Source organism: Tripterygium wilfordii, chromosome 7 (assembly GCF_013401445.1).
Source record: "Tripterygium wilfordii isolate XIE 37 chromosome 7, ASM1340144v1, whole genome shotgun sequence".
Classification (NCBI taxonomy): Eukaryota; Viridiplantae; Streptophyta; class Magnoliopsida; order Celastrales; family Celastraceae; genus Tripterygium; species Tripterygium wilfordii.
The window spans coordinates 2,490,294-2,511,222 of NC_052238.1; the positions used below are offsets into that span (position 1 = coordinate 2,490,294).

General features: G+C 39.0%; 5 protein-coding genes across 11 annotated transcripts; all 5 read left to right on the forward strand.

Annotated features, from left to right (window-relative positions):
* Positions 1–783: 783 nt before the first annotated feature.
* LOC120002444 (pentatricopeptide repeat-containing protein At5g66520-like) lies at positions 784–3,401 on the forward strand. The gene is made up of 4 exons (XM_038851226.1): positions 784–2,744; positions 2,863–2,872; positions 2,989–3,098; positions 3,248–3,401. Exons 1-4 carry the CDS (start codon positions 784–786, stop codon positions 3,399–3,401), a joined length of 2,235 nt encoding a protein of 744 aa, XP_038707154.1.
* On the forward strand, positions 3,362–5,291 carry LOC120001371. Its single transcript, XM_038849661.1, has 4 exons — positions 3,362–3,735; positions 3,942–4,153; positions 4,463–4,730; positions 4,828–5,291. The coding sequence occupies exons 1-4, from the start codon at positions 3,487–3,489 to the stop codon at positions 5,131–5,133; spliced, it is 1,035 nt and encodes a 344-aa protein (XP_038705589.1). The 5' UTR covers positions 3,362–3,486; the 3' UTR covers positions 5,134–5,291.
* A 1,133-nt stretch (positions 5,292–6,424) lies between these two features.
* LOC120001406 lies at positions 6,425–8,531 on the forward strand. 3 transcript variants are annotated; one of them, XM_038849722.1, is made up of 5 exons: positions 6,425–6,696; positions 6,892–7,079; positions 7,344–7,555; positions 7,661–7,922; positions 8,053–8,531. In XM_038849722.1, the coding sequence occupies exons 1-5, from the start codon at positions 6,564–6,566 to the stop codon at positions 8,386–8,388; spliced, it is 1,131 nt and encodes a 376-aa protein (XP_038705650.1). In that variant the 5' UTR covers positions 6,425–6,563; the 3' UTR covers positions 8,389–8,531. The 3 variants fall into 3 exon arrangements, with proteins under 3 accessions (XP_038705650.1, XP_038705649.1, XP_038705651.1); XM_038849721.1 differs by having other exon boundaries at positions 6,427–6,701; positions 6,879–7,079; XM_038849723.1 differs by having other exon boundaries at positions 6,560–6,701.
* Positions 8,532–8,635: 104 nt separating this feature from the next.
* On the forward strand, positions 8,636–11,460 carry LOC120001407 (ABSCISIC ACID-INSENSITIVE 5-like protein 1). Of its 2 annotated transcripts, XM_038849724.1 has the most exons (4): positions 8,636–9,579; positions 10,016–10,915; positions 10,994–11,065; positions 11,146–11,460. In XM_038849724.1, the coding sequence occupies exons 2-4, from the start codon at positions 10,049–10,051 to the stop codon at positions 11,260–11,262; spliced, it is 1,056 nt and encodes a 351-aa protein (XP_038705652.1). In that variant the 5' UTR covers positions 8,636–9,579; positions 10,016–10,048; the 3' UTR covers positions 11,263–11,460. The 2 variants fall into 2 exon arrangements, with proteins under 2 accessions (XP_038705652.1, XP_038705653.1); XM_038849725.1 differs by lacking the exon at positions 8,636–9,579 and having other exon boundaries at positions 9,865–10,915.
* Positions 11,461–11,886: 426 nt separating this feature from the next.
* Positions 11,887–19,795, forward strand: LOC120002747. Of its 4 annotated transcripts, XM_038851540.1 has the most exons (19): positions 11,887–12,027; positions 12,115–12,214; positions 12,326–12,626; positions 13,158–13,401; positions 14,025–14,302; positions 14,761–14,928; positions 15,087–15,226; positions 15,300–15,831; positions 15,936–16,030; positions 16,355–16,438; positions 16,534–16,622; positions 16,729–16,794; positions 16,927–17,400; positions 17,485–17,556; positions 17,660–17,731; positions 17,897–17,967; positions 18,115–18,172; positions 18,446–18,707; positions 18,797–19,795. In XM_038851540.1, exons 2-19 carry the CDS (start codon positions 12,148–12,150, stop codon positions 19,396–19,398), a joined length of 3,675 nt encoding a protein of 1,224 aa, XP_038707468.1. In that variant the 5' UTR covers positions 11,887–12,027; positions 12,115–12,147; the 3' UTR covers positions 19,399–19,795. The 4 variants fall into 4 exon arrangements, with proteins under 4 accessions (XP_038707468.1, XP_038707464.1, XP_038707466.1 ...); XM_038851536.1 differs by having other exon boundaries at positions 16,927–17,556; XM_038851538.1 differs by having other exon boundaries at positions 16,927–17,556; positions 18,806–19,795.
* Positions 19,796–20,929: the final 1,134 nt, after the last annotated feature.

Genomic DNA, 20,929 nt, shown 5'->3' on the forward strand with positions numbered 1-20,929 from the left:
TATTGTTAGTAAAAGAAACCAACACATTAATTAGTAAGTCATAGTCAGACATGCTATTAGAATTTGAACAAAGCACTAACGCTTGACCTTGACCTGACTCGTCTCTTTCACAAAATACATATTGCTTGTCAATGGGAGTATACCAAACGCGGCGTTAGTGATCATTTCATCCTGGAAGGAAAGTTATTTGTCTTTGCCTTCACTGTTGATTTTTTGAAATATATGCTAACCATTAATTCTCTAATTTAAACTCTCATCATTACATTTAGATTTACTATGTAACTACCAACTTTGAAATTTTTAAGTAGTAGAATCCTTTTCATGGATATTCTCCCCTTTCTTTGATTATTTTTTTTTATTTCTCATCCAGCAATTAATTACGTAATCAAATGATTAAGACAAACCATGGGCCAGCGGTTGAACCCTAATGGGCCTGTCTTTCTGCATTCTCAGCCCAAAAAATTTACTAACTTAAATGCGCTAGTCATATATGGGCCCAAAACATTCTATGTTTTACCCACCCAAAGCACTTGATCCACTTACTCGGCCCATCATGCCTCATGTCGACGAAGATGGACCGCGACCCATTAGAATTCTTTTGGCTAAAAGCATAAATCCGTAGAGACTAGAGAGGGGGGTGACTGACAAGTTTCTTAAGAAAAGGGGTCACTTAACAGAGGTGGGAAAATTGAGATGGTGTTTCTACATATTACTTATTATCAAAGGGGTTAAAGTTAAACCTGCTAAAATAAACGAACGGCTATCTGGATATCCTAAACAGGGATGGGTAAGGTCTCCATGGCAGGCACAACATCCTTTCTGGTGAATGCGAACCCAACCGTCACAATTTTGGAAAATTGCAAAAAAATGGCCGAACTACGCCAAATTCACGCCCACATGATCAAGACGAGCCTTGTCAAACACAACTTCGCCATTAGCAGACTGGTCAACTCTTGCTGTCTCCATGGTGCGTTAGACTACGCTTCTTCGATTTTTCATCGTATTGAGGACCCCAATCCTTTCATATTTTTCACTCTAATAAAGGGTTTTTATGGTTCTTCGAACCCATTACAGTGTTTAATTCTGTATGCCCATATGCTTTCTTCTTCGAAGAGTTTAGATGGTGTTGAGTTTTCTCTTCCTTCTGTGCTCAAAGTGTGCGCGGAATTGGGTGCATTGAAGGAAGCTATGCAAATTTATGGCCAAATATTGAAAAACCATTGGCAGGCTGATTCATATGTGTCGAATTCTGTGGTTCGGATGTTTTTAGAAATTGGGGAGATTGAGTTGGCAAGAAGAGTGTTTGATAGAATGTCTAAGAGAGATTTGATTTCATGGAATTCAATGATTACGGGTTATGTGAGGGCAGGAGAGATTGATTTGGCTCACGAGATTTTTGATATGATGCCAGAAAGGGACTTGGTTTCGTGCAATGCAATGATTGATGGGTATGGTAAGGATGCGAGGTGTGAGCTTGCCGAGGAGGTTTTTGGGATGATGAATGAAAAGGATGTGGTGACTTGGACATCTATGATTTCAGCATATGTGCGTAGTCATCGTCCAAGGGAAGCATTAGTTAAGTTTAGGGAAATGTTAAGGGTTGGAGTTAAACCTGATGCCCCTGCTATTGTTAGTGTGCTTTCAGCCATTGCTGATTTGGGTTTTGTCGAGGAGGGCAAATGGTTGCATTCCTATATATGTACTAACAAAATTAAATTGACTTCTGGATTCGTTGGATCTGCTTTAATTGATATGTATGCTAAATGTGGCTATATAGAAGATGCATATGATGTCTTTAGAAGTTTATATCATAGGAGGAACATTGGGGACTGGAATTCTATGATCTCTGGCCTTGCCATGCATGGGCTTGGTCAAGAAGCCATTGAAGTTTTCCTTGACTTGGAGAGGATGGAGATCAGCCCTGATGATATCACCTTCCTTGGTCTCTTGAGTGCTTGTAGCCATGCAGGTTTAGTCAACGAAGGTCAATTTTATTTCAAAATCATGCAAGAGAAGTACAAGATCATCCCTAAGATTCAACACTATGGATGTTTAATTGATCTCTATGGCAGAGTTGGACGATTTGAAGACACTCTTGCTACCATACACCACATGCCCATGGAAGCTGATGTTTTAGCTTGGAAAGCTATTCTCAGTGCCAGCGTGAAACATGGGAATGTTGCAATCGGTGAAACTGCTGCTCTCAAAGTTATAGAATTGACTCCAGCAGACTCCAGTTGTTATATTCTCCTCTCTAATATCTATGCTAAATCTGGTAGATGGGATGATGTGGAAAATGTTAGATTGATGATGAAAAAGAGAGGGATGAAAAAGGTTCCTGGATGCAGTTCAATCTTTGTGAATGGGAAAGTTCACGAGTTCATCATGGGTAAGACAATGGATGTGAATTATGGTGGTGGGGTTCTTTCTAAGACAAAGGAGATGGTTTCTTTGCTGAAGAAAGAAGGCTATGAGCCCGACCTGACTCAAGTTCTGCGAGATGTTGGGGAAGATGAAAAAGAAAGATTGCTTAGCTTTCATAGTGAGAAGATGGCCCTTGCATTTGGGCTTATAAAGAAAGCCAACAGTGCTCCTATTCAAATAGTAAAAAACCTGAGAATTTGTTGTGATTGTCACTCCTTTATGAAGTTGGCTTCCAGGATTTACAACCGTAGACTTATCGTGAGAGATCAAAACCGGTTCCACCATTTTAAGGATGGCATTTGTTCTTGCAATGATTATTGGTGAGATGACTTAAAAGCCTTAAAGCCTTCTTTTTCAGATCAATGAATCAGTTCATGGACTCAGACTTGGAGGAAGAGAAATAGCCGAGGGCACTCTATGACTTTTATGGTCATTCAGGACTCAGCAGGTATACATGAGAGTCTATTACTCTCAATAAACTTTTAGAATCCATATGTTTCTATATAATATATATATATATATATATATGTATGTATGTATGTACATACACTTTATATTTGTCAGATGCAGAGAACAAATGCATTAAATACCCCATCACTCTGTTGTCCTGAAAATTCTTGGGCCGTTATGTTGTTATCGAAGAACGATATTGTTCTGGGTTTGGCCACCATCTAGTTAGCCCAATAGTGGTCCAAGTATTCTAGCCCAAAGCCTCAAACTAATATATTTACTTCCACGTGTATAAAAACGTATGAAAATATGAACGGGAAATCGGACCCCACATATCAACAAAACAACGCACTTCTTGTCCTTCACTCTACAGTCGACAGTTGCTGTGCTTGAAAATATCTCGGGGTAGGACAGTTAGCTCACTGGAGTTGATAGTTGATACAAGTGCGTGCTTTAATGAGAGGAAGATAAGCTTAGTTAGGTACCAACTACCAGTAAAAACATGGACAGGAGTTGAAGAAATCTAATCGTGTTTTAAAAGCTTCGTTGGACTACTCTGTTTTTCAGACCCAAAAAAAGCCAGCGCAGGTTCAACGAAAGCTTTTTACAGATATGTTGATGGTGGTAGCAACAGTGTTGGTGGGTGTGGCGATATATGCATATAAAAGCACGAAGCCGCCTCCTCCAAAAATATGTGGTTCACCAAATGGTCCTCCGATAACATCTCCAAGAATCAGGCTCGGTGATGGAAGACATTTGTCTTACAGAGAGAGGGGTCTCCCAAAAGAGAGAGCCAAGCACAGAGTCGTACTAGTCCATGGCTGGAACCGTTCCAAGGACATTCATTTGGCTCTATCAGAAGTATGAACCTTTCTCGTCTCAGTATATTCGGATGATTTGTCGTCCACACATAACTCTCATTCTGTGCACTCAATGTGTTTGTTATAATGACTCAGTGAACCGAATTTTTAACACAAAGCTGAATCTGGTCCAATTAAAATCCCAATTTCGTAAAATAAGAAATCAGAGAGTTATAAATAATATGATTAACCTGTTTTGGCTTGCAGGAGGTGATGGATGAGCTGGGTGTCTATATTGTGACATTTGACAGAGCAGGGTATGGAGAAAGTGATCCAAACCCGAAGCGATCAGTGAAGAGTGAAGCATTTGACATTCAAGAGCTTGCAGACCAATTGAAGCTGGGACCCAAGTTTTACGTGATTGGGATCTCCATTGGAACTTACTCCATCTGGGCTTGCCTCAAGTACATCCCGCACAGGCATGCTGTTTTTTTCCTTCTTTTCATTCATGCTTCTTTTATTTCATATTGACCACCAAACATGCACTCTAATGTTCAAATGAGTACTCAAGATACTGAGACATTCTATTGATCCACGTTAAACTCATAATTTCGTAGACAATGACATCGCTGCCGCATTTGCAATTTTGGGGTCAAAGGAAACAACCCATTTAGTACAGCTAAGGCAGCATACATTTGCTTTTTCCAAACCCTGCAGTGACGTTAGGAACTTTTTGCACTACTTTTGACTGAATTTTGTCTTTATTTTGTATGTTGAAATGCTTGCAGGCTAGCTGGTGCAACTCTAGTAGTTCCAGTAATCAACTACTGGTGGCCTTCTTTTCCTCCTAAACTGGTAAATGATGTATTCAGAAAACAACTTAAAAGGGACCAAGTAAAACTTACCATCGCTCACAACTTCCCTGGATTACTATATTGGTGGATGACCCAGAAATTGTTCCCTTATTCTTCCATCCTCCAAAGGCATCCAACAATTCTCAGCAAGCGTGACTTAGAAACCTTGAAGCAAATGCCACAAGAACAAATTCTTGATGAGGTAACTTCCCTTCCAATATGCGTCGCTGGCTCGCTGCGACCACTGAGGGAATCTGGTGCTCTGCAAATGACAAAAATGACTTTGTTTCTAATCACAGGCTAAGGTAAAGCAACAAGGCGAATACGAATCCCTGCATCGAGACCTGATGGTGCATTTTGGTGAATGGGAATTTGATCCAATGGAGCTAAAAAACCCATTTCCAAATAATGAAGCATCTGTTTATCTGTGGCAAGGTCATGAAGACAAGCTGGTGCCATATGAATTGCAAAGATATGTTGCAAAGAAGCTACCTTGGATTGACTACCATGAAGTTCCTGATGGTGGTCATCAACTGATTCATGAAAAAGGCTTATGTGAGACCATGTTCAGAGAACTTTTACTTGGTGAGAAGCCCTCAATCTAGCTAGCAAGCCAGCTAATCCAGTCATATATAATAAAAGGTGTCAGAGATATGTATAAACCTGGTATCTTACAAATCTGTATACATATAAAGTTGACTTGCTGTTGAAGCCTATCTGGCCTAACATGTTTATGCTATGAATCTTAACTCTTTGTTCTACAGTTTTTCAACTTCTCAGCTACTATACATTTTGAATGCTTAATATAACTAATTAAGTAAAATCTTGTTGTCCCTTGGGGGACATCTGATAAAATTAGGTAAAATCTTGTTGTAATCAAATTATCTTATTCTTCTTGTCTTTTGAATGTATCAACTATCAAGTATTCTCCACCACATAATAAACTAATAAGTTCTCTAGTCAGAAAACAGGGGCTGGCTCTGCAGATTCAAAATCCTTGAGTCTAAACTCGTTTATCCTGATGAGTCATCATGTGAGAATCGAACTCAGGATCTTTCAAGTCCATATAGTTTAAACCAAGGTCCAAGTGGTTGAGTTAAGTTGCGGGCAAAGGAGGCTCACGTTCTAACAAGATAAATACAGTCATTATAGTCCAAAAGGAACATTTAAGAATATTCTCACACCTGAGTATAAACCCCAAGTCATTGAAGGGGACGGAGCTATTCAACCTTGTAACAATTATGAATTCATGATTCAGTATATACTTTTGTTTGATAATTGAATATACGAAAGGGTAACTTGCAGTGCTATAATTCCCTCCCAAACCCAGCATAACAGGGAATCTTGTCCAAACTTTATGCCTTGTAGATTCTCCTCTTTTCCACAAATTTACAACTCTAGCGTTGGACCACGATGGTTCTCCTATTTTGTCATTTTACGTTTCTTTTCTATCAAAAACTTGTGCAAGCCATTAAGGCATTAACTTTGTTATTTTACAAAGTTTTGTAAATTTAATGGTGCAATAATAATAAGTTAAAATATTAGGTTAATTGTGTGTGTCAGGATAGGTTGTCCAACCAGCGAAGCAATTGCTGGGGTTTCTTCTAATTTCAAATAATACATGGCTCACGTTTTCCAAAACAGAGTTTGTCGGCAATTGGTGAGGGCCAGTTTCTTTCAAGGGTTTGGATGAAGGAGATGATAAAATATTATTAAACAAGTATAAAATTATTTATTTATTTTTTAAAATAATACTGCGAATGACTGAACTAAACTCCCATACAAAAAAACCCAACACAAACCCAACACAGGTGGTTGGGCCAACAATCAATTGGGTTAAATATATATATATATATATATATATGTTCAAGGTTTTTTTCAATCATATTTCAAAAAAAATCCCATAGAAAAAGGAATATCCGATTGGGTATCGCTCTCCAAAGTGTTATGCTTCGTCAACAGAGGGCTTTCCTAAATCACGCAGGTGAGCGTTTACATTAGTATCTACACACTACAGAAAAATAAAATTGACGGCATGTTTAGATTACTGGTCAAAACAGCCGCGGCTGTTGCTGAGCACATACCTTGCCATAAACGAACTCCAAGCCCCCATTTACAGGCCAAAAGGGATTATAAGGAAATCAGGGAGCATCTTGATCTGGGTCCAGGTCAGGTAAAGCTTTAGCTAATTCAATTTTCAAACTTTTTTGTTTTTGTTGAAACCTGTTCTCATCAATCAATCGAGTTGAAATCTGGGGTAGATCTACCTTCTATTCCTTCGGGGATGGTCTCAAAAACAGTAGTTATGTTGCTGATTGGTCTTCTGGGAATGGTTTACCATGTAACACAGCTACCTCCTCCAGAGATTACTGCTGCTTTATCAGAAGAAGAAGCTGATGTTCCTGTAAGTTCATCGCCAAGAATCAGACTCAGTGATGGAAGGTACCTTGCTTACACAGAGAGAGGAGTTCCTAAGCACATATCAAAATTCAAGATTGTTATTATTCATGGGTTTGGAAGCTCCAAAGAAATGACGTTCCTAGTACCACAGGTACACTGCAGATCTCTTCTTATTGACTGCTCTATAGTTCTTGGCTTCGCATTCAAGTAGAATATAAAAGCAACAGCATATGAAATGAAATTACAGAATTTCATAGACATCTTAACCTAACCTTAGATTTTACAGATGACTGAAAACCTGGGTCAGATTCTTCCAACCTACTTTCTGTCCTTCAGAAAAGATTGGAGAAATTAAGCATTAGTTTGTGACTGGATGCCAAATAAAATGACTTTAACGGTTCTTTTTAGTTTTCAGGAGTTGATAGAAGAGTTGGGGATATATTTTGTGCTATTTGATCGGGCTGGGTACGGAGAAAGTGATCCTAACCCAAAGCGCTCAGTGAAGACTGAAGCACTTGACATTCAAGAACTGGCTGACCAATTACAGATAGGATCAAAGTTTTATGTAATTGGAGTCTCAATGGGATCCTACCCTACCTGGAGTTGCCTCAGATATATACCAGACAGGCAAGAAACTCTTCATAGTCAAAGCTTTTTGGTTTTCCCAGCTTCAAATTTTGTTTCTAAACAAAAAATTGTTACCTACCTCAAAATTCCAGAGCATTTGTGCAGGCTTGCAGGTGTAGCTTTTGTGGTCCCAGTGATAAACTATAAATGGCGTTCGCTTCCTAAAAGTCTTACGAAGGAAGACTACAGGAGGAGGCTCGTTCAGTTGGCACTCTGGTTTTCAAAATATGCACCTGGATTACTGCAATGGTGGGTCACTCAGAAATGGATCCCTTCAAGTCCAGCGCTACAAAGAAACCCTTTTTTCTTTAATGATAATGACATAGAAGTGTTGAAGAAGACACCAGGTTTCCCAATGCTCTCTCGGGTAATCACAGGCTCCATCTACACAAGAGAGAGTAAAATTATTTTAGCAGTAGTTTCCCATAGGCATAAATGGACAATGAACAATCTAACTTCTCAAGATAATTTTGACAAATTGATGTTTCCTCCTGCAGGATAAATTAGGAGAGCGAGGTGTTTTTGATACTCTTCGTGGTGACTTCATTACCGGTTTTGATAACTGGGACTTTGACCCAGTGGATCTTAGCAATCCATTCACTGATAATGAAAGCTCTGTTCATATCTGGCAAGGCTACGAGGATAAAGTTGTTCCTTTTCAACTTCAAAGGTTTATCACAGGAAAGCTACCCTGGATTAAGTATCATGAAGTCCCTGATGGAGGACATTTGATTGTGCACTACGACGGTATTTGTGAGGCCATTTTAAGGGCTCTTTTGCTAGGAGAAGAATCCCCATTGTATAGACCAAAGACAACTGTAAATATACCATAGATTCATCATTCCTTGTGTTCTATTTCCATCATTCAATGTGTTGATCATGTAAAATAGATTGGTTTTTGGGGGATGAAGCTGTTGTCTTTGCATTGAATTCATTGTTCAAATGTTGGAATTGTATGTAATTCATTCTTTCTTTATCCCATCAAATTTATTTAGCCAATTACACAACCAGAGGGTTGAGTTTGTTCGCACCATTAAGGTTGAGTTTGGTTCTTGACAGCTCATGAATGCATCCTAGACAGAGAAGCCTAAATCAATAGCAAACTCAATCTCTACAGATACAGAAAAGCATCAACTGACTAACAAGTTTGCACCACCAATCGAAATGGAGACCTACAAGAAAAAGCTTTTGGGTCCATCGATACTAAAATCGAATAGCGACTTGTTCTGGTGGCTTCTCAATAAGCCAAGCCTAGAAACGAAGACAAAGTTCACTCTTACTTAGGCATTTTATCGAACACGTTGCAGGCATATGCAAATTTAGAACTCTCAAGACACATCGGAGTGCCATTACATATAAGATCGTACCATTTAATAGAAGCAGCGAAGAAGAGTTTACCTCAGGATGCGGAGACACGCAGTCGTATGCATTATATGAATCCGCATCGTCATTAGTCATTACTCGGGCGCCGCTCTTGATCAATGATTTGTGCATGCCGACCTTTGTTGATCGAGTTGTCACATCACATCGACCCCAAGTGATGTTTCAGATTATACCCATTTGGATTTTCGTACTCTTTCATGCGATTGGTCGACAATTACAATATTCTACAGCCTCGAAACACCATGACTTGATTCGTTGCTTCGATTGGTTCCCTAAAACTTTTTACAGTGAGTGAAAATATGAAATCTTCTCAGCATTTGACCTCTGTATCATTTATGAAGAAGACGGTAGGGGATGCACCTGTCATACAATCCAAAGCAGGGGTATTAAGAAAAAGATGCCTTTTTATGGTTTGAATTGGCAGAAGAATCAGGGCATGTGGCAGATACGTGTCAAGAAACTGAAACAGATTGCCATGTTTTTAATAGAGTCCATGGCAGTTACGGTATTAGTAGTCCCACATACTACTGCTCTTCTTCTTCATCTCTCTTATTGTTTCCTCCGCTTCAACAGCCACATGCATGCACTTCGCTTGGCTTTTCCTTTCTTCAATTCCACAATGAGATCACACTCACACTCAGGTACTCAATTTTCTTGTCTTCAATGTCTGATTTCATGGTCTGCACTTAATTTTAAGTTGGTGATGATTTACATTTGTAGATTTCCCTACTTTTATCTTGAGATGGTTTTGATTCATACACAAATGTTATGATTCACTTTCACTGTTCAAGCTATAGAGTAACTAGTTACATGCCGCTAAGGTGATAAGTTGGAACGAGGGAGAAATATTTTCTGATTGGGTTTTCTGTCACTTTCAAAGAGGGATTAAGAATCCCATTTTTATCGGTATGAGTTTCGGTTTAATCTTATATGTCGTTTAACGGCTCGAAATTTATACCCAATTATCTGTCCAAGGGACATGTTGAACTGATCCTGATCACCCACTTCTGAGTACACACTGTCAGCTTAGACACAATTAATACTGAATATTATGACTTGTCGCTGTTTCTTGTGCAGAGACCTGATTCCTGCTCTCAATTATGCTACGCAATGGCACTTGTTGAATCAGAAAGCATGGGCTACGTTGACAACATTAAACCAGAATCCCAATCACAACAGCCATTACAAGACGAGTCCATGAAGGCTGATCCAAACAATGTAGCTTCATTTAACAAGCAGAGTTCAATCTTGTCGCTCACCCTCGATGAAATCCAGCTCAAGAGTGGGAAGAGTTTCGGGTCCATGAACATGGACGAGTTCCTAGCCAATTTGTGGAGTGTCGATGAGAATCAACTTCCCCCGCAGCCTATGTTACAAAACGAACCAACCAACTATACCAATGGCATTGCGAATCAAGCAACTCTGCAGCGGCAAGCTTCTTTATCGGTCCCTGCCACTCTTTGCAAGAAAACTGTTGATGAAGTGTGGTTTGAGATCCAAAAGGAGCACAATCCTAACAATGTGTGTCGTGTTCGTGGACCTCCTCAGCGCACACAGACCTTGGGAGAGATGACATTGGAAGAGTTTCTAGTACAAGCAGGGATCGTTCAAGGCGCTCCGATGTCTTCTCAGCAACGAATGGTAACAGCTATTCAAAGCAATAACAATGGCAACACTACTGCTTGTTTGGATGCAAACTTCCAAATGGGGCATGTGTTGGGGATAGGCTTCTCGGCTCACCCAAGCCTTAATGGTTTTGCGACGTACCAAACGTTCTCACAAAACAAAATGTTAGGAGGAGAATCATCCAGCAATGGTACTGCAAATGAAAATTGCCATCATAATTTGATGGACTCCAACGGGCAGAAGAACAAAAAGAGGATAATTGATGGTCCTCCGGAGATTGTAGTGGAGCGAAGACAACGCAGGATGATAAAAAACCGCGAGTCTGCTGCCAGGTCTCGCGCTAGAAAGCAGGTCTTGTACTTGTTCCTATTGATATCTCTAGGATAATTAGATTAATTGTCGATCAGATGTTGTTTCCTTGTATTGCAGGCTTACACAGTAGAATTGGAGCTGGAGTTGAATCTACTTAAAGAAGAGAATGCTAAGCTGAAACAAATTGTGGTAACAAAATATTACTTCTGTCAATAACCCTCTATACTGCAAATGCTAATGTAAGTGTTCTTACTTTTGACGTGGAATAGGAGGAAATTGAGCAGAAAAGGAAGCAAGAGGTTATGAATAAGAAGAAAACAACGATGGCGCAAAAGAAAGCTTACAAGTTGAGGACAATGAGAAGGACATTGAGCTTATCTTGGTGAATGCGATCGAGCATGAGAGATCAGTTTAAACATCTTCTTCAGTAGATAGTAAAGAGTGATATATATATCCTAGCATAGTAATATACTACAGTGTCAATTTGTCATCGACATTGTGTATAAATAAGTAGGTGTATCTGCATGTAATATATGTGTGTCACCATGCATTATATGTAAATTAATTTTACTTATAATACCACTTCAAAGAGAAAATTATGTGATTTTCTCCCATAATTGGTGTTGGAATTATTTAGATTTTAGCATTTTAAGCTACAAGAATCACTTAGTAGTGATAGCCAAGTTAATTATATTTCCAAACTTAAAACGTATGATGTCGGAGGTAAAGAGCGTGTTGAAGCGAGTGGTTTCTGATTTAAAAAAAAAAGAAACTATTGTGAGGTCCAGGTGTGGATTTAATTTTACAATGATAGCTAGCTAAGATGATGAATGTCGGATCTTTTGTCGGAAAATTTTGCTGCAACTATGAATATGAGCCAAAGAAACATTAGAGTAGCAAAAGACAAAAAGAAAGCTCGAGAAATTTTAGCCAAGGCACGAGCAAAAAAAAACAGCTATTTGCCATGTCGGTACAAAATTTAGCCAGCGCGCGAGCAAAAAATTGCTGACGTAGGACAGTATATATAGTTATGCACTTAGAATTCATATATACACGCACAGACGATTTCTCTCCCGCTTAGATTGGTCTTCTCCTTCTCTATAATACGAGAACTGGTGGTTCGATCGGCTCTTGGCCTCGTTCAATTGCGGGTAATTTCCTTTACTAGCTCTGTAATTCGACTTAATTTGTTTCAATTTCGCGTAATTTAAGTTGTAGTGAGTTTCTGCGTCGGCTAGGGTTTATTATTTCTCGATTCTCTTCGGGAATTGATGCAACGGGAAATATTTAATCAGCAGAATTCAAGTGAATCGCCTACTAAAGAAACTTCTGCCTCAGGTATTTATGTTGACTATGCCCTAATTTTGGGTTCTCGGATATACGAGAGAGAGGGAAACGGGAAATTATTTGAAAATTTGAAACTTCATTCTTGCCTTCTGGTTTTTGCAGCTTCCCTAAGGAGACTGAGAGGCCAAATGTTTAGTCCCGGTAATAATTTAAGCCGGGGAAGCTCGATGCCGTTGTCGGATATACCGCCGTTGCCCCAGTTCTTACGTTTGGAACCAATTACATCAACTAATCAGAAATATACCCGTTCTGGCGAGCTGAGGAGGGTTTTGGGAGTTCCTCATGGAACTACATCTGAGGACCATTCTTTTGGAGTTGCTCAGCTTAAACCTCCGCCTCCAGTGGCAACTGAGGAGTTAAAGCACTTTAAAGAAAGCATACAAGATGCTTCGAGACAGGCCAGGTATTTTTGTTTCCTATTGTAATTTGCAAGTCATTTATTTCCTCATTATTCTGCACAAAAAATCATTGATGCGAGCTTCACAGTTGAGCTTTGGTGGGAGTGAAATTCTTGGTTACTCTCACTGGAAATACCGAAATATACCTGAAGGATGGGTGGCATGATTACTGATTGTTCATGATGCATGACATTGGATATATTCATGCATCAGGGAATGATGCAGTTTGTGATAAGAATGATCAATTGTTTTCGTGTTCCTCATTAAAAAAAAAATTCTTTGCCTTTTCCTTTCAAAACATAGAAAGGTCCCTGGTGCATAATATGAGAGATTTAAAATTTAAAATTGACTTGTTACTGTCTTCCATAGATAGTAGGCATTTTTTATTGAACTGGGGTGTGAAAAGTGATGATTACTCGTCGTAAAATAGAACAATTCAGACATAGATCCAGGAAGTAAGGTTCAGACCGCGCACATTTTTTTTAATCCTTGAAGCATTGTGAGTCATTATTAAAGAGCTGGTGTCTTTATGTCAGGGATCGGGCCAAAATGTTGCGTGAATCTATATTCAAATTGGAGAAGTATAAGGAGGCCTTAAGCACAAGGAAGCGGCAGAGAAGCGATCTTTCATTTGATGAGAGGTTAGTCGGATCAAAGCTAGCAAATGTGGGAAACCAGAATCAAAGAAGCTTTCATGACCTTACTCCTCAAAGATTGGAGGACAAAGCAAGGAATATTGGGCTAAACAAACGTGTTCGTACACCAGTAATAGATGTGTGGGTTCGTATTTAAATTTTTTACGCGGATCAGTTTTCTTCTTTAAAAATTTTTAACTCATGTTTCTTACGGTACTTTATTGAGAAGTGACGTTCCATGATTTCCTTTTCTCATTTTATCTACTATAAGGGGCAATTGTAGTTTACTCCATTTTCAATATATTGTTGTCATGTTTGATGTTGTAATAACAGCCTGTTTGCAGAGGTAGGGTAAGGATATGCTCATTAGTGCTTCCTCAACCCCGCAATTGTGGGAGCCTTACACGTAGGCGGCTATACATAGAAACCTGTTTTAACAGGAATATAATACGTGCCTGTCATTTCTATAGGTGCATGTGTATACTAGAGGTGCTGAAAACAAAGAGGCATCTGTACGAGCCCCCTCTAGTTTGTGGACCAGATTTTGACTGAAAAACTATTAGGAGGCTTTGGTTTTTCATTTTCCCCAAGTCGTTTTGCTCCATTATTTCTTGTTAATGATGCATTATGCCTTCATTTGTTCTCTTAAATTGAGTATGATGAAGTGTTTATGGTTACACTCTAAAGGTTTTAGATACTTTTCCGTGACATTTATTTGTGAAACTAAATATTCTAATGTTATATATTTGTTTATTTAAATGCTAGCAGACAGACAGTAGGTCCATTGCTACCTTGCGGCAGCAAGCAGTTACAGAAAGAAGCAGTGATGCACTCCAAGATGTTGGCAATGGCTCTGTTCGACTTGAAGAAAAGATCCGCAAACTGCCTGCTGGAAGTGAAGTATGGGATGCTAAAATGAAGAAGAAACGGTCTGTTGCAGTGGTACCTAATAGAGCTTTGAATGCTGACCGAGATATTAAACGAGCTACAGATCCTAAGCTGAGTGCTGACTCTAAACTGCGATCTTGTGATATGCAAGGTTTCAGGTATTTTATGAATGCTTACTGGATTTCCTTTTGCGTCCCTGTTTTGTGATTTTATTAATTGCTGAAGGTCTTTGGCATTCTATTGTTGGTCAAAGTTACTGCCATAGTACTTCTGTCCAAGCATGATTTGTGACATTTGTTATTGCATTCTTTTGGCTCAGTTAATCTTGGGATGCCTCTTTCACTTTTTTATTTTTACTCCTGCTCCACTAGCAGCTGTACAGTGGGGTGTGCCACTCCTCTTCCCTAACCACCTACTCAGGGTAAAGATGGAATTGGATGTTTGGAGTGACTTGGCGTCACTCCGTCAGCCAGGCTAGCTGGCGGCTTCTTGGGCTGCTGGTTAAAATTGATTTAGATTAACTCTAAATTATTGTCAGCAAGAGGGATATGTTTCCACTTTCCTCCCTTTTTTTCTTTTTCTTTTTTTATTTTAATGGGCTTTTTATATGTTACAGATTAAAATCTTCTCAGGGAGTTAGTGGATTAAACAAATCGGATGGTGCTTTTGAGACTGCTAGTACAGATTCTGGTATATTGCCCAAGATTGAAATTGAAAGTGTCCCTGCTCGCAAGGACCATTCTGCTATGTTAGAGAAGAGGGTAGTGGCAAAAGCAAGCAATAAGTATGTTTTTCTTCTAGTCTGCTCATTATCATTCTTAGATTATTTTGTAGAGGATAAATTCATAATGCTATGCAAAAGTCAAATTTATATCATCTATATAATATATCATTTCGTGGTTATGATGACTTGATTGATTTGATATTGGTTGCTTATCTCAGGCCAAATAGCTATGAGATCAATTCAGCAAGCAGTCCTAATTCAGTTGTGAAAGGGAAGATTTCTAGGGCACCTCGAACTAGCTCCATCATGTCGCTAGACTCGTCTATGAAAATTCAACCATCATCTGGAGGTTTTCAAGGTCTAAAACTCAATTTAAGTTCTATAGATTCTCAATGTGAGGTATCATAACCAAAGACTGCTAATATCTACAGGTTCGTCTCCACACACCATAGCTCAATGGGGTGGTCAAAGACCGCATAAAAACTCGAGAACAAGGAGATTAAATTTAGTTTCTCCTGTTTCAAGTAATGTTGAATCTCAGTTTCAGGGCTTTCCATCTTCTGAATTTAGTTCTAGAACTTCGCCTGTTGGGATCGGTGGATCACTGCTTGCAAGCACTATGGACAATAATAGCCTAAAGATTAAGGTGGAAATTGAAAATGTCTCGTCTCCATTTGGGCTATCTGAAAGTGAAGAATCAGTAGCTGGAGAAAGCAAAGCAAAGGAGAAAGGAAATGATAGCAGGGAGGTTGCCCTTACCAATACTCAGAAAGTCGGGGCTTATATGTTGTCTGGTAAGAAGAATAAAGTTCCTAATGAAATTGGAGATGGTGTGCGGAGACAAGGGAGAAGTGGAAGAGGTTTGTCCTCGCCATCCATTCAACTTGAGAGGGAGAAATTAGAGAATCTACCAACAACAAATCCCCTTCAGATCATGAGGCCTACATCTGATAAGAGTAAAACGTGTGTATAGCATTTATCCTTCCCCCTTAAGGTTAAACAAGTTTGTCTGCACATATGCTGACCATACTTAATTGGCCAACCATGTACCTTTTTATGTGATCTAGTAAATCAGGTCGTCCACCCACAAAAAAGTTGAAACACCACAAGGCTGTAACTCATGTTGGCCAAAAGCAAGATGGTGGCTCTTTAGATTTTGCAGGTACTATTTATCATATCCATGATACTTTGGCACTCTTATATTGGGATTTTATCATTATCCTCCTTTTCATAGTGATATAACTTTTTCCACATTTCTCTTAGGATTTCACTGTTTTCTCCTTTTTATAGTCATCTAATCTTTTCCCCTGGATCTATTTTTGACTGGTAGAGGCAAATTGTTGTTACAAGTAGCAAAAAATGCGTTATGCATTCCCTTTCTTGGATGTTTTCAAATATTCGCACTAGGTGTTTTGAGTTGAGTTAAATCTGAGATTGGCTGATAATGATTGAACTTAGAGGAATGTTCTGTGTAATTTCTTGACAGCATGTAGTGCATCACTTGCAGGCGAATCTGAAGATGATCGTGAAGATCTATTTGTGGCAGCCAGTTCTGCGCGTAATTTTTGCAGTATGCATCGTGATCTGACTTTTATGATACGTCATTCCTTTTATGTTGTTTTAATTTATAATAGGGATACCTAAACTAGCAAGCTTGTTCCATAGATATTTCTTGTTCTGGTCCTTTCTGGAAGAAAATGGAATCTCTTTTTGCTTCTATCAGCCCAGAGGACATGTCCTACTTGAAACAACAGGTAGTTAATGGATTACCTAGATTTTTTTTAACTTCTTGGAGACTTTTTTTTTTTTGGATCAGCAACGTTTTAACTCTTTCCATTTTCTGATTTGTCATTTGATCAGCTACATTTTGCTGAGCAGCTTGATATGTGTTTGTCTCCGATTTGTGGTGGCGAATTCGACTTTTTGGTACTTTATTCTCATGTCTATCGCATTACTATCAATAACTTTCTCACCCATCTAGGAAAGCAAAATAAAGTTTACTTACAGTCTTTGTTGAGTGAATCTGGAGTTAATTGGATGAATTATACATATGTTCAGGGTGGTGTTGCACAGAAAGAAGTTCCAAATTTTACTGGAGAAAGATCAGTCGGCCTTTACAGTGAAGGATTGGCTAACAAAGGTTCCCTGTGTGGAAGCGTTGATGCAGGAAGGTTTAACAAGGGTACTCCACTTTACCAACTAGTTCTCTCTGCTCTGATTGAAGAAGATGAAAGTGAAGAAGTTTATTTCCAAAGTGAAGGGAAGAATGCGGCTTTTCACTATGCCAGTGATGATTCTCATTGTGGTTCATGTAACCAGATAGATATGGAACCCAAAGATAGGGAGAGAGTGGATTATGAAACTGAGTCAAAAGTGGATTTTCAGGCACAGAGGAATTCTCGTTTGGACAGATTTTCTTGTGTTAGGAGTGCTTCATCTAGCACTCTTAGGAACCCAAGCACGTCTAATTCTCTAATTAGCAATGGGAGATGGCTAGGAGACGATGATTATTCGCATTTAGATGTGGGCCATGTAAGCGAAATATGTTCAGATGATGTGGGTCTTCTGCAGCTGAGGGAAGTTAATACTCCTCATCTTTCTTCCTCTGATTGTCAGTATCAGCTGATGAGTCTGGATGACAGGCTTCAACTGGAGTTACAGAGTATTGGATTATGTCCAGAGCCTTTGGTAGGCTTCTTCCTGATGTTGTTTTCTCTATCAATTGTTATATCAGTTACTTTACTCGTATATTCTTAGCTTCATGTGCTGTGTATCTTTTTCCTTGATGCAGCCTGATCTAGCAGAGGGAGAGGACATGATTGATCAAAATATTATGCAACTCAATGAAGGGCTATACCACCAGGTTACATGAAATGGATTTTTCTGCGTTTTGCAAATCTATGTAGTATTCATCTTATGTGGTTAAGTTTTCTTTTCATAGTCTCATTTTTTCTGGTTTCTACCTAGTTATTGCTATTTTTCATTTCCTTATATCCCATCTTTCGTGACAATTTTGATTGATTGATAGGTCGGGATTAAGAAAAAGAATTTGGGGGAAGTAATCAAAGCTATTCAGAGAGAAAGAGATTTAGAAACAAGGTGAGTTCCATAATGATTACGTACGAAGAAAAATGGTCCCATAAGCATTGAGATGAATTACTAATATGTAATCCTTGATATAGTTGCACTTTCTTAAACCAAAAGGGAAAAAGAGTTAGGCTAAGTATTGCGTACGTCATTATGCAGGAACATTCAACAGGTTGCAATGGATCAACTTCTTGAAATGGCATATAGGAGACGAATGGTATTTGTTTTTTCTCCTCATACTAGGCCCTTCTTTGTGTTGGTTGGTATCTAAGGCATTGAATCTAGTGTCGATTAATCTTTAGCTTTACTATCTATCAGTTTTGCATTTCTTCTTCTGTGCTGTTACTTTGTGAGAGTCTGATTCTATTCAGTCTTGAGGAATCCAGAAACATGTTCTGGGGCTAATTGTTCCTTTATTGATGAATGGTTTGTGCTGAGGTGTTTTCATGGATTATAGACTATTAATTTTTGGTATGACCAATTTATACAGGCTTGTCGTGGGAGTAATGCCTCAAGAAATGGAGTCCGTAAGGTTACGAGACAAGTTGCATTGGCTTTTGTCAAGCGTGTTCTTGCAAGATGTAGAAAATTTGAAGATACAGGCATTAGTTGCTTTAGTGAGCCTGGGCTGCACAATGTCATCTCTGCTCCTCTGTGCAACGATGATGCCAAATCTGTTGAGTATGGTTCTGGGACTGCTAGTAACATATGCAATGAAGTTTCTGACCATTATGCTGAAGCCAGAGGGCCAGGTAAGTTTAGTTATCCATACACGTATCTTTGTTGAAGTTATTTCAAGTGTTTTTGAAAGATGCAATTCTCACCGTGGTATTTTGACCAGGTTCTTCAGATGCTTTCCATAGTGTTGAACCCACGTCCGTACAAGCTTCGTCCAAAACATCTGTATTGAACAGGGGGAGGAAGAGAGAAGTGCTGATTGATGATGTTGTTGGCAGTGCATCCTCGAGAGTGGCATCAACTTTTGAAGGCAGTCCTGTAGGTGGTATAAAGGCGAGGAGAAATGAGAGAGATAATTTAAGCAGTTCTGTCTCGGGAGCGGATGGCTTGTCATTGAATGGCTCCAGAAGTGAAAACAGACCGAAGTCAAAGCCCAGACAACAGAGACACAATGTGTCTACTGCTGGAAATAAGCCTGGAGAAGCAGCACAACGTGCTTTGCCATCAACAGGTCGTGTGTCGAGTCAATCAATGGCTAATGCTAGCGATAGAACTGGAGATGGGTCACTATCTTCGTGTAGCATTCCCCAGGATTCATGTAAGGAATCAATGAACCCCATTGATTTTGTAAACCTGGATGGATTAGATTCAGTTGAGGCTTTGGGTTCATGGTTGAACTTCGACGAGGATGGTCTGCAAGACCATGATTCCGTAGGTCTCGAAATCCCTATGGACGACCTATCAGAGTTAAATATGATCATGTGAAGAGATTGGCCAATCGTCCGTTCTGGTGATAATTGAAGAACCATAGCAAATCGGAGTAGACTCTAGTCTATCAGAGGCATGATGCAAATACCAAATTGTAATTATAGTTCAAAATCTGTAACTCGAGCGAAATCATTGAAACTTCCTGTTGGTAGCATGAAAGGTTTCCAGGTCTACCAGAGGGGAGTCTTAGCTGCTTTTATTTACTAGCTCTGTTTTGTAGGTAAAAAAATGTGTGGAAACACGTAAGAGAACGCTAGGCTTGTGTTTTGGGCTGGACTTCAAGATTACGATTTGGGCTGGGCTCAATATGGGCTGCTGGTCTGGATGATGTTGGGCGATATGGCCCACTAACTCCATTGATGTGTGTTTAATGATATGAGCCTCTGCAATTTGTTTAGAATAGGAGAGTCTACCGTTTTAATCAACTAACAATTTGTTTAGCATAAGAGAGTCTACAGTTTGAATCTAATAATTGATTTAAGAGGTGTGTCAAATAAAACTACACTTTAATAACTTTTTTCAATCATTATATATAATATGAATTGTATTAGATTATAGGGACGAAACTCCCAAATTCGTAGCTGAAACGTTGGTCCATGCTAAACAAACATGTTGAACTTTTAGCAAATAATGTTAAATAGTTTTTTTGTGTGGAAAGATTATGAAGCAATGAATATAGAAAATGGTGGGTATGGTTCATGACTCTGATTTGCCTTAATTTGCTACTTATTTCTTTTATGAGGGGATCAGGTGAGCTATAGCAATCATGCTAGTCAACGACAAAACATGCTTATATTAAAGAAAATCTAATATAAAAGGACGTCTGCATTAAAGGCATCTTAAATTTTATTATAGTAATCGAATGAATAGGGTTACAACAGAAGGCACGCTGATAATGACTCCTATTGCTACTGAAAGGCCATGACGTAATTAATATATCATTAAACAACCATCACTTTAGCCTCCTGTGTGTGTGTGTGTATATATATATATATATAATAATAATCGCAACTATGGACCAAAAACCGTTGACCCGAAATACTTATGCACATATTGCACGGCCCAACAAAGGAGGACACTGTATATAGAGGAGGACACCTCCTTATTTACTCTCTCAACTACCTAGTATCTCTCTCTCTAAAAGCCTTTCACTTCTCTCACTTAAAATCTCTCACCCTTGACTGACTTGACCATCTGAGCTTGTTCGACAGACATCACACCGGTGTTCAAGTTTGACGATCAATCTTCCTTTGATCTTGCAGGGTTGTCATAGGTCTCGATCAACGATAACAAGTTGATTGTAGATTTTAGGATCTACATATATGCCTTGATATGAATTAAGAAGAGCTATCAACTACCAACTTTTCTCTCTCTTGCTTGGTCGCTCTCTCTTGGTTGAGAGAATTAAGAACCGATACTCATTTTCTAATTAACCATTCAGCCATGGATGCAAAGAGACTCAGCGAGTGAACTAGGTTTTGGTATTCCTTCTCGAGCTTCTATTTCTTCCGTTAAAGGAGATTCGAGA